The 12,761-nt window shown below is 53.3% G+C and overlaps 1 protein-coding gene across 1 annotated transcript in view; it reads left to right on the top strand.

The window, feature by feature from the left end:
- The first annotated feature begins 8,774 nt into the window (after positions 1–8,774).
- Positions 8,775–12,761, top strand: part of KIAA0930 (KIAA0930 ortholog) — a 36,135-nt gene continuing 32,148 nt past the window's right edge. Inside the window, exon 1 of the mRNA XM_074326539.1 lies at positions 8,775–9,148. Within this exon, the coding sequence (XP_074182640.1) occupies positions 8,938–9,148 (211 nt within the window). The 5' untranslated portion in view covers positions 8,775–8,937. The remainder of the gene's footprint in view (positions 9,149–12,761) is intronic.

The raw sequence follows: 12,761 nt of genomic DNA, 5'->3' as shown, positions 1-12,761 counted from the left end.
TTCAGGACACTGAGGCAGCCACGACAGCGCAACTAAAGACACTCATGAAAGAGGACTTCCAGAGCTGCTTCAGAAAGTGGCAAGAACAATGGGATAAGTGTGTTTGAAGTGAGAGGGAGCATTTTGAAGGGGATTAATGGCAATGTGTCCTTTACTGTAATAAATTTTGTTTTTATTTAAACATTCACCATATTGTTTCATCACACCTTGTATTATGGCCTAGAAAGCATCATTCCTACCTCCCTCTTAGAAATGGGGAAGCTGAGGACTTTTCCCCACCCAAGCCCACAGATGTCCTAAGTGTTACCTACAGATCCCAAGATGCGGGTTGGAGCTCTGTCCCATGACGACGCATGAATCGATGCACTTGGTGAGAGGAACAGCATTGCCAGGAAGGACGAGAATATCAGTGAGCAGTGGAGGCAGGATCCACAAGGTCACTACGGGGGAGGACAGATTGGGCTTAAGCAGGAAGACAATGTTCATGGACACCCAGTGTGGAAGGTCTGAGCTGAGTCTGAGGGTCAGAGGGCATTCTAGGGTCAGAGGGTCACACTGCATGTGTGACCTCAGGCAGGTCTCACCTCTCTGGGCCTCCGTCCCCCATCTGTACAATGAGCAGGCTAAACCAGAGGCCTCCTGCCAAGTGCTCACCCTCTACTGCCCGTGTCTCACTTTCATCTCTGGTAAGGAGGGCCCTGACAGCCAATGTGCCATAGAAATTCAACCTTTGGTTAAGTGTTAAGTGAGGGCTCATGATGGACCTTTGTTTCCATCACGATCCACTGACGAGCAAGGGGCAGAATCCCCTCTCAGCTGGCTTCAGCAGGAAAGGGAGTTTTAGCTTCTGGAATTGGGCAGAAACCAAGACTAGGCTTCACTTTCCATCTCTGGGCCCTGCTCTCCTCTGTGTGGGCTCTATTCTGGGCTAGTCTGCCCCTCCTGCTACTAAGGTAGCTGCCAGCAGCTGTCCTCATAGCAGCCCCCTGCAGAGACTACCAGAGTCTCAGGGTTGGCTCTGATTGGACCAGCCCTGGACCAATCACTGTGGCTTTGCTCTGATGGGCCAGGCCTGGCTCAAGTGCTCACTGCACATGGACTGAAATGGATAGGCCCCTGAGAAAAATTCCAGGTTCCTAATAAGAAGAGGATGGAATGAATGCTTCACTTGCAAAAGAGAGAGATTTGGGCCACAGAGACACCAAAGGGACTACAGGCCATGTGACGATGGAAGCAGAGACTAGAATGATGCAGCCCCAAGCCAAAGTGTGTAGAGCATATAAAATGCACTATATATATTGGGTTGAGGTTTGCTAAACAAGTTGTTTACTAGTAGGGATGCGAGCTAGGAATATGCCCACACATGTGTGAGACTAACAAGAGTGAAGTGAAAAACATGCTTTTGTGTGAAACTGAGCATAACAAAATTGAGTGATAAACACGTTCACCAAAACAACTTCTGGTTATCACCTCAGAGGTAACAACTCCTGGCAAACAGCTTCTGCTTATCACCTAAGAAGTGAACAACTCCTGGCAAACCACTTCTGGTTATCACCTAAGAGGTAAACAACTCCTGGCAAACACCTTCTGGTTATCACCTCAGAGGTAAACAAGTCCAAGGAAAAGAGGATAAAAGCAGAACTCCAGAGCAATGCTGTGAGTGGTCCAACTGGGCGGTCTGGCTAAGACCCTCTGCAAGGTGCAAGCCACAATACTCTGGGACTCTCCGAAGTTCTTCCCTTGAGCAGCTGTCTCGGACATGTCATGGGCCAAGTCATCTCTCCTGGACCAGGGACCTTCTCCACCTCGATCGACTCTGGGACTTGGTTCGTTATTAAATTCAATTCTATTCTGTATAACCTTCTGTGCTTACCAGAGCATTGGCCTCTGGAGGGACATTGTCTCCCAAATAAAGCTGTGTTACTCACTCTATCTGAACCTGTGTGTCAGGACTTTGTTCCGCACTCGCGTCACGAGTACCATGCAGGGACGTAGGGCCCTGCCGAGGGGTTAATGTCCCTTGACTTTCAGGAAGAGACTGAAATGTGGCGACTGCCCTTACAGGTGCTTGCAACACAAGGACGCCTGGATCCATGAGAAGCTAGAAGAGGCAAGCAAGGACCTTCCCCTAGAGCCTTGGAGGGAGCTCAGCCCTGCGGACACTTTGATTTCTGAACCATTTCTGTCATTGTAAGCCACCCAGTTTACGGTCATTTGTTATGGCATGCACAGGAAACTTACACTCCCATCTCAGTCTCGCTTTTGAAGCACCCTAAGCATCATCTAGCTGTGACTCTCAAGGGTTGAGGGTCTCTATAGGGGTGGGCCTCAAAACACGCCAAAATTTTTTCTCTAATCTAGCCCCTCACCTGCCGCTCCCAGGATGCACCACTGCTCCCAACACCTCCATCAGAAAAGTACAGCAGTGGGTGTAAGCAGCTGTTGCTACCTCAACTTTTGTCAATGACCCGTCACAAAGTAAGTGCTAGATAAATATATCAATATGACTGAAGTGAGACCAAAATATACAAACACGAACACCGCCTTCTTCTCAAGGCTCATGGGCACGTATCCCAGCTACACTGCACCCTGGCTGTGTGCCCTCGAGTAAGCCACTGGCGTCTCTGAGCCTCAGTTTTGGCATCTGTAAAATTGGGATAATAATGGAACAATGCTGAAGCTCATGTGAGGGTTCAGTAAGCTGGATACAATGAACTTGGCACCAAGTTGGGTGTTTAAGACCTGCTGTCTTCATTCCCCCAACCCCTCAAGTGGACAATGAGTTGTTAATTTTCTTTCTTTTATTCAATGTTTGCCTTCTATATGCAGGCCCCATGCTGGGGGCTGAGAGGACGGGGCCATCTCCAGGCGTTTGCTGGCCTGAGTCATTCTTGCTTTGAGAGGTTATGCCCACATCATCTCAAACATGAATGTACCCTTGATAAATGTAATTGTTTTCCAAAAAAAATTCAGAACGGATTTTTATAATTTTGTTCTTGCATCACTTGGCTACATGACTCTGCCTCTGATGACCTTGGAGAAGATACCTAACCTCTGTGTGCCTCTGGCTTATCTGCAAAAGATGGATAATGATGTCCCTAAGTCACAGAGTTCAACGTCGGCATTTGTCAAGTCATAAAACAGTGCCCGGCACGTAGTAAGTTCTGCATACGTGTTTGCTAAATAAGATAAAATACCAGTAACTTGTAATTTCTGATTTCTTATCAACTACCCAGAATTCTCAAAATTCTTGCTGCATGAAAAAATATAACCCACAAAGACATCTCAAACGTAGTAGAATTTTTATAAATGTCAAGTCAAAAATAAAGGTGACACGATGGTACATCTTGTTGGCATTTAATGAATCATCTATTCATTTTAATGTCTCTCTTTTATTTTCGTGCTTTGCAGGAGTACACATGTTGGTTGTTAACACAATTTCCGTTTCCCGGAGGTGGTGAAGGCCGTGTGTTCATGAACCAGGGAAACGACTCCCAGGCAGGACCACTCGGAGCAGGGGCCCGGGGAGCCAGGAAAAGGAGGGCAGGCTCTCTAGCCCTGCCCTGGCTTATCCTGCCTGCCCTTCCACAGTTGGAAAGGCCTGAGGGGACAGCTAGTTCAGCCTCCTCAGTGACAGATGGGAGGCTCAGGGCTCTGGAGCAGAAGGGCCTTGCCCATGTTCAAAGGGTGTTGGTTCCAGGCTTCCTGAGGATCAAATGTCTTCCCTGCCCACATTTAGCATGCCCCCCACCCCTCGCCATCCTCGGGTACCCTGCAATTTTATTTCCTGGCACGCACCCACTGCCTTGCAGTTCCATGAAGTGGGTCTTCTCTTTGCAAAACTTATCACCCTGTGTCCATTCTTCACTGGTTCTTCCCTCCTGAAACCAGAAAAGAGATGAGTTAATGCCAGTTGGAATGTGCATTGGTATCTCTTCCTTCCTGGCTACAGGAGGGTTCTTACCTGCTGTGTGATTTTTGAGCATTACTCAGCCTCTCTGGGCTGTCTTACCTACACATGAAGACAGCAGTGTTTGCCTCCCAGAGTTCAGGATTACACTTGTCCACACTTGTGACGTTTCTGGCATAAGGCAGTTCCTCAAGAAATGTATCTCCCCAACCCCCAACCTCATCAGGTACTTCCTCTTTCAGAATCTCCTCTGAATCCTTTATTCTCACCAAGGTGCCGGTGCCTGACCATAATTTGAAGGTTACCCCCTCCAGGGAAATGTTTAGCAGGGATCTATTAAAAAAGAGTGGTGTGGGCCGGCCCGGTGGCTCAGGCGGTTAGAGCTCCATGCTCCTGACTCCGAGGGTTGCCGGTTCGATTCCCACATGGGCCAGTGGGCTCTCAACCACAAGGTTACCAGTTCAACTCCTCGAGTTCCTCAAGGGATGGTGGGCTCTACCCCCTGCAACTAAGGTTGAACACAGCACCTTGAGCTGAGCTGCCTCCGGATGGCTCAGTTGGTTGGAGTGCATCCTCTCAACCACAAGGTTGCCGGTTCGACTACTCGAGTCCCTCAAGGGATGGTGGGCTGTGCCCCCTGCAACTAGCAACGGCAACTGGACCTGGAGCTGAGCTGTGCCCTCCACAACTAAGACTGAAAGAACAACAACTTGAAGCTGAACCAGAACCCTCCACAACTAAGATTGAAAGGACAACAATTTGACCATTGTTCCCCAATAAAGTCCTGTTCCCCTTCCCCAATAAAATCTTTAAACAAACAAACAAACAAAAACAAAAAAAAAAGAGTGGCGTGCTAGAGCTGGAATTTCTGACAACAGCTGAAGATGAGAAAATATCTGGAAGCGGGATGGTGGAAAAGGGGCTGGAGGAGGGGAGAAGGGAGGCGGTTAGACCTTTTCAGGTAGTTCCCCCACTTTGGTACCAGGTGAGAAAAACACCAGTATTGGAGGAGCTGTTGCAATCTAGATCAGGGGGTGGTTGTATTTAATTTTCCAGATGAAAATGAGGCTGAGGAGCAAGGACTCCCAGCAAAGGGGAACCATGAGTCATAAGGAGGGAGAAGTCAGGCGGGAAGCTGTTAAAACACTCACATGACGTGGAAGGAAAAGTATATTAACGGATTATCAGGGGAGAGAGGAAGAGCCTTTGAACCTGCCCCTGGGAACACATGCTTATGGCCCCAGGGTGGGCTTGTTTATAGCTGACCTACCCTGGAGGAATTAACTGTCTTCTTCTAGGGGACCAGGGAGAAAAGATAAATAGTTGGAGCCCAACTATAGACCTACTGAACGAAGGCCAGGAGGGACCTCAGTGGTCATCCAGCCCCACTTTCCAATGTGCAACAGTAAAGGGAGGCCCGGATAAGCGAAGGTTGGCTGCCAGGGGCTCTCAGCTGAACGAGCCCTTCTCTACCAAGTCCCTGGGCCTTTCAGCCACTTAAAAAACGGGAGAAGAGTTCTCTGGGGGCATTTGTTCTTAACACTGACTGGCTCTTAGAATAAGATCTGTCCCAAACATTTACAGATAAAAAACGTGACCCATCAACACCACTGTCACAATCATTGACTGGAGATTCGTATTTAGGGCATACCATACTGAAAATGAAGCAACTGGCCTCTTACAGCAGTTGGCTTGTGGTTGATCTTGCTTTTTGCTAAACTTTGCTTTATTATTGCTCTAGTATTGTTTGCAAAACAAACCTTGGGGAAAGAAGTGCTTGAGTAGAGAGAAATTCAGTGATTCCCTGCATCTTGGGGCTGTTCCTTGTATTGGTTTTCTACCGCTGTTGTAATAACTAACCAAATAAGTGTCTTGAAACAACACAAATGTATTATATTACAGTTCTATAGAGTAGAAGCACAACTGGGGTCTCATTGAGCTAAAAAAGGGTGTGGTCAGGTCTGGTTCCTCCTGGAGGATGTAGGAAGCATCTGTTTCCTTGCCTTCTCCTGCTTCTAGAAGCCGACTTGTGGTCCCATCCTCAATCTTTCAGGCCAGCGACACTGCATCTCTATGACCTTTCTTCTGTCATCACATCTCTTTCTGACCACAGTCAGGAAATCACCTCCAAGTTTAGGAATTTATGTGGTTAGATTGGGCCCACGTGGATAATCCAGGATAATTTCTCCATCTCAAACTCTATATCCCAATCACTTCAGCAAAATCCATTTTGCTGTGTAAGGTGACATAGTATATTCACAGGGATGAGGGTGTGGACATCTTTGGCTGTGGACATCTGTGGGGGGCCATTAGTCTGCTGACATACACTTAGTTTCTCATTGGTCTTTCAAAGAACATTTTCATGATCATGGGAAATATGGCTAAACCAGAATTTTTTTCAAGGATTTTAAAATTTTATTTTTATTCTACTTTTTATTCTGAATATTTATAATGTATATGGAAAAGTGCATACATCACAAAGTTACATCTTGATTAATTTTTATAAACTGACCACACCCATGTAATCAGCACCCAGATCAAGAAACGGAACGTGACCTGCAGCCCCAGAAGCCGTGCTCTTCAAGTCCAAAATATAACTTAACACTTGTGGACATTAAAACATCGCCTATGTGGACGATATCTGGAGTGTTATTGAAATAAAAGGGAGAGAGCCCCAGCGATGTCCATTGATTCATTCAACAAATATTTTCTGGTACCTGTCTGGGCTGGATGCAAGGAAATACGGGCTGTGTTGATTCGATGCTAGTCCCATGGCACAGAATCTATGGAGGCAACTGTGGGTGTGAGGTCGGGTGCCGGAAGGGAGTTTGTGAAGCGAGGTAAGAACACAAACGCATTGAGGAAGCCTAACCAGAAGGCCTCCCAGGGCAAGTGGGCCTGGACGGTGAGCACAGTAGTGGAGAAGAAATGATTTCAGGCAAGGGGGACAGCATGAGCAAACGGATGGCAGTGGGAACGGGCAAGGCTTGTTGTGAGTTTTGGGAAACGAGTGGGATATGACCATTGGACTTGCCAGCCTCTGAGCCCTTGTGCAGCCCTGTTCATTTCCCATTTCTCCCAGCTCCAATCTCAGCTGTCCAGACTGGAGGCCTTAACCCTCAGGGACGCAGGCCCAGAGAAGAGACATATATCCATAGCAATCATTTGCTTCGCTAATTCCCACCTCATTCCACACTTTTTTACAGAGCCCCTAACTCCCAGCCCAAGCCTGGCACTGGGGACACAGAGGGGTCACACATGGGCACAAAACTAGAGGTGAGGCCTGAAGCAGGATCCAGACCACCCATTTCCTTCTTCAGGGCTGTTCCCATTTCCCACTCCCAGGCCTCCTCACTGCCCCTTCCACGAAGACTTTCTTGCTTCCCTATGAGGTCTCTCATTCATTCTTCATTCATTCATCTCACATTTAGTTATTTATTGGGCATCCACCATGTGTCAGGCACCGGGAACACAGCTGTGCAGAAGACAGTTATTGCACACAGCAGACTGCATTAGGAAAAGTACACCACCCCTTCCTCGGTGGGGAGCCAGGCAACAAACCACACAGAGCGAACATAGTGTGATGTGAGAGGAGGTACGAAGTGCTGTGCTGTGAAGAAAAACACAGCAGGGTAAGGGGCCAGAGAGGGAGCGAAGGCGGCATGTCAGGTAAAGCGGCAGGGAAGGCTCTTGGAGGACGTGACACTGGGATCCAAAGGAAACGAGGAAGCAAGTTTTATAAGGATGGGGGAAGCAGGGAAGGGAGGCAGGACCTTCCTTGATGGGCCCCAGGAATGGGGGCTAGTGTGACTGCAGGGGGATAAGGTTAGAGATTTAGCTACTCGTTGGGACCCCAGCACTGTCTCTCCAGCTCCATCCCACCCTGTCCTTGGAAGTGGGCCACCAGGGTGAGGTCTGGGGAAGGCCTCTGGCTGTTGCTCTCTAGGTCTTCCTCTGTCAGCAGAGGCCAGCACACGCATGGATGACGGACCAACCTCTGCCTTCATCAGGATCACATGCCCAGCTGACCATATACCTCCACACCCCGCAACCCCCTCATACTTAAGTCGGCACTCGTGGAGACACCCCTAATGGACGGCTGAGGAAACAGGCTCAGAGCCCTTCTCAACACCTGCACTGTGCCAGGCGAAGGAGTCTGGGGGCGGCAAGGGCTTTGCCGTCGTGTCCCCCATGAGACCTCTATATTGGGGAGGGAGTAACCTCTTTCTGGGTTCTTCTAAGTTCCCAGCAAAAACCGGCCATCGCACCTTGATGGAGGAGAGGAGGGTGACAGCGAGGGGGGTGTGGGACAAAGCAACCTTGTGCGGAGTGGCTGTAGGCGGGTGGGGGGTAGGGGACGGGTCCGGAAGAGGCGGTGGGAGGGGCCAATATGCCCGAGAAGGTTCGGGGCGGAGAGAGGGCCTTGGGGCTAGCGCCTGGAGAAAGTGACCACAGGCGTAGAGGGGCCAGGGAGCGCCAGGAGACAGTGGACTGGGGGTCGAGGAGGGATCCCAAAAACCATTTGAGGAAAAGAGTGGTTGGCGTCGGAGGTCGGCGAAGGCGGGCCTCTTGGGGGGCGGGGGGGGCCAGCGCGGGCCGGAGGTTGGGTAGGGGTGGGGGAAGTTGCAGGACCCGCCCGCGCGGACTCTGGGCAGAGGAGGCAGAAGCCGGGGGAGCCTGGTAGGTAGGGGGCGGGGCGGGAGGCGGATAGGGGCGGGGCCTGGAGAACTGGGGGCGGGTCAGAGCAGCTGGAGGTGAGTGGAGAGGTGGTCGGGACGGGGCCTGACGGGCCGGGGGCGGGGCCTGACGGGCCGGGCGGGGCCGACAGCGGCCCGGAGGCGCGCGGGCGGCGACGGCGGCGCGGAGGAGCGCTCGCTTCCCTTGGGCTCGGCGGGTGGCGGCGGCGACGCGCACAAAGGCGGATTGTGGCTTCACTGGTGCTCGCTGCGGGCGGCGCCGGGGCGGGGGCGGCGAGGCGCGCCGGGGGCCCCCGCGGGCGCGGCGCGGGCGATGAGCCGGGGCCCGGCATGGCCTCCGCGCGGCCGCCGGGCCGGGCCTGCGCCTCGGCGCCCGCGCCCGCGGGGCTCCGGACTGGGCCGCCCGCCCTCCCCGCCGCCGCCGCCTCCCCCGAGCCTGCGGGCGGCGCGGAGGACGAGGAGCGCTCGCTGCAGCACATGCTGCGCGCCATAGCGGAGGAGCGCAGCCGCCTCAGCCTGCGCCGCGAGGTCTGCGGCCTCGGTGAGTGGGACGCGGGGCGACGCCGGGGTGGCGGGGCTGGAGCGGCGCCGGGGGGTGCGCACCTCTGCGTGTCTGCGTGTCTCCTTGTCTGTGCGTGTCTCTCTGTGTCTGTCTCTGCGCGTGTCTCTGCGTGTCTCCGTCTCCTCGTTTGCCTCTGGGTCTGTGTCTCTGTGCGTGTCTGCCTCTGTGCGTGTCTCGGGGGCTCCCTGCGTGTTGTGTTTTTCTCCAGGAGCCCTCTGGTCCCCACGTCTGGGTCTTTCCTGTGTCTCTCTCGTCTCTGATTTTGGTCCCAAGAGCGGCCCCCACGCTCGTGTCCCTGTATCTCTTTCTCTTTCCCGGGTCACTCCGTGTCTCCCTCTTTCCGTCTTTCTCCTTCCTCTCTGTGGTTCTGCCAGGCCCCTTCCGTTCCAGGAAGCCTTGGGGCCTCGGTGCTGCTGCAGGGAGTGTGGGCGCTGGATTTGGGGAGCCCCTTAGCCCATCACTGCAGAACCAGGGCGCCCGGGCTCTGGGCAGACCTCCCAGTAGTCGTCCCCTGACCACCATCCCCAGCTGACGAGGGGCCGTGTCTTCCGATTCCTGAAGGCTTTGTCTTCCCACACCTGTCAGCACCCGCTGCTTCTGCTGGACCCTTAGCTGTAACTGGGGACCTGTTGGGCGGTGGTCCCCTGAACCCACGCGCTTGCCAGAGGGAGCAGGGCCTGCTGCCTCTGTGGGTGATTCTGCTCTCAGGAGGCCCTAATTCATAGGTCTGCCCCGTGAGGTGGGATGGGGTGGGGTGGCTCTTATTGTTTGAAGGAGCCTGGGGCTGCAGGTGTGGGTGGGGTCTCCCGCTTGGCTAGGTGTGAGGTAATCACTACTGATGGATCCTGCCGGACTGGAGCAGGGGGAGCCCCCTCCCCTGTAGTGTCTGGTTTGCCATTTTCTCCATGCAAAGACCCCTCCCTTCCTCATATGGGAATGACTTCATAGCACGTTGTCTGCCACCCCCTCCCCACCCTCATCCCCAGTCAGGGCTGGGGTTTTCTGAGACCACAGCATTGTGGAGAACGGAGTGTCAGCCTTGGAGATTCTACCAGTCCCTCCTTCATTCACCACTGGGGAAACTGAGTCCCAAAGAGCCCACAGACCCCATAAAGTCACAAGGCATCAGGAACAGGGCAGCCCCAGGCGGTCAAGGCCCCTCAGCAGGCCACGCCCTGGAGGATGGATGAGGAGAGAAACTAAATTCCCGTCCTTTGTGTAGGAGGCAGGCTTAGCATGAGACACTTCCCCTTCGGGAGCAGGTACCAGCCCAGTCTGCCCTGGGAGTGAAGCTTTTCTCCTGTGCTGGGTGGGGGTGAGGGTCAGGTGGGTACAAAGTGGGGATGGAAGAGGACATAGGTTTCTCTGGTTTGTTTTCTGAAAAGGGTCACGACTTAGTTTTGAGCAGAAGTAGAAGGACCCGCATTAATTCATCCAGCAAGCATTCATTGAGCATCTACTGTGTGCCAGGCTGCATGCCAGCCGGGCAGGCCCGCCTGTCACCTGGCACAGAATGTCTGAAATGGGAGGGTTCGAAGGGACCATCTGCTCCAGGCCCTTCAGCCCTTTGCTCAGCAGCTCCAGGCAGCCCCTCCCCACTCCCGTCCACACACGCCTGCCTTCTGCCCTCTGAGCATCTCCCCCCGTGAGACAGTCCCTGCTCCGAGGAACCCGCAGGGCCATCCCCAAGAACAACAATACTTAGTTCTAGCAGCTGGCATTTACTGAGCACTTACTATGTGCCAGGTGCCTTATGTGTGCTCTGTCACTTTGACAGTGGGATATTATCTCCATTTCACTGATGAGGCCCCTGAGATTCAGAGAGGCAAGAGACTGGCGCAGGGACAGCCAGTGAGGCTGTGGCACAGCTGGGATTGACCCTTGGTCGGTCTGACCCCAGAGCCTGCCCGTCCTTCCCCTCCCCCCTAAATGTGCCCAGCTAGGCCTTGCTGTATCTACTGCACTGCATCTGCAGAGAAGGGCCCTGTAGGAGGCTGAGGGCAGATCCTGGTGGTCACGCATTACTCTTTCTCCTCTCCGAGCCACAGGTCTCCCTGTCTGACCGCCCCCTTGCCCCATACATCCCTGAACTCCATCCCTATGGTGCTCTGGTGCCCTGCATGTTTGGGCCTGCAGTTTTCTCCCCCTGGAAAGCCACCCCCTACTCACCGACCTTGCAGACACCTACAGGGCTCCCCTGAAACCTCGGCCCCAGTGCTTCTGCCTGAGGACCCTTCCTCCACTCCCTGTCGTGCTGCCTGTGGCATCGGAATGGTCTGTGTGGCTGTCTCCCCAGGTAGCTAGGGACCCCTCCAGGGCGTTGCCCAGTCTCAGTCTGCTCCCTGCCCTGATGCACAGTGGGCACCCAGGAAACTTAGCAAACAGATGAGAGAATTAATTTCTGGACGGGGAAATGAAGGGTGTGGATGGCCAAGGAGAATGGAATCCTAACCTCTTAGGAGGACCTCGCGTTGCATCTCTTTTGTCAGGTGAGGTCAATGGGATGTTTAGCAAGGGGAAAGCTTAATAGTGGTTTGAAGCCGGTGGTCGGCCTGGGTACCCAGAACGCCGGCCCCAAAGCTCGTCTACATCCAGTGAGTCAGGAGACACCCTCATCTCCACTTTACAGCTGTGACGACCTGTTACATTTAGGAATTCACTGAAATCTTCCAGACTTTGTTGTGGTTTAACGAAAGCTTGGGTTGCTCAGAACTGCCATGTCCTCTGAGGTTGTTTTGAAGGTGTAAGGGAGGTGCTGGTGGAGGCGCTTGATCCTGGACAAGCTGTTGTCATTTCTGAGTCACAGTGTATGTCTGAGATGGGAGAAAGCGACTGGCCCCCTCACGCAGGGATCGTCGCTTGGCTGTCATGATGAAAGGCACCTTGGAGATTCAAACCTGACTGGAGTCTTGTGTACTCTGGCCTCTACAGTAGAAGCATTCTTTGAGCACTTGCTCAGTGCCAGGCGGGGAGACTGGCCCTGATCCCTGCCTTGTCGGAGGGCACAGCTGAGTCATGGAGAGCCGCCAGGTGCACAGGTGACTTAGCTGGAGTAAAACCCTGCTGGAAGCAGCCGGGGCTGTGGCCGCCCTGAGCAGGATTTTGGTGTTTTGAGCACAGGAAACTGTGATTCCAGGTAGCAGATGAACCAAGCTGGCTGGCTGAGGTAGCTTCTGTGGGGCCCCAGAATCTGAGCTGGGAAGAACCAGATGGTGCGATGCCCAGATGTGCGATGCCGACATCTGGACCAAAGGTGGATAACACAGTCTGACACTTCTCCTGGGGTGTGGGCCTTCTCATGGTTCCTGGATGTCAGCCCGGGCGTTCTGTGCGGGCAGCTCCCTCTCAACAGGGCAGCGCGTACTGACATTGGGTCAGGCCACCTGCACGTGACCTGGCCCCCGACCTGGGATGAGTCGTGGATAGATGCTGTGAGGGGAGGGGCCGACGTCATGCTGGTTGTCTTTGGGCCCTGGCAAGGGTGAGCATTTTTAGAGCTGTTTATACCTGGGCTGCCACCCCCGTTTAGGTGGCCTAGGGAATTCTCTCTCTGTCTGGAATGCTGTGTGGCAAAAGGAGTGTTTTATGCTCA

The sequence above is a fragment of the Rhinolophus sinicus genome, linkage group LG02, assembly GCF_036562045.2.
Source record: "Rhinolophus sinicus isolate RSC01 linkage group LG02, ASM3656204v1, whole genome shotgun sequence".
NCBI lineage: Eukaryota > Metazoa > Chordata > Mammalia > Chiroptera > Rhinolophidae > Rhinolophus > Rhinolophus sinicus.
This window is presented reverse-complemented; position numbering and strand designations above follow the sequence as displayed.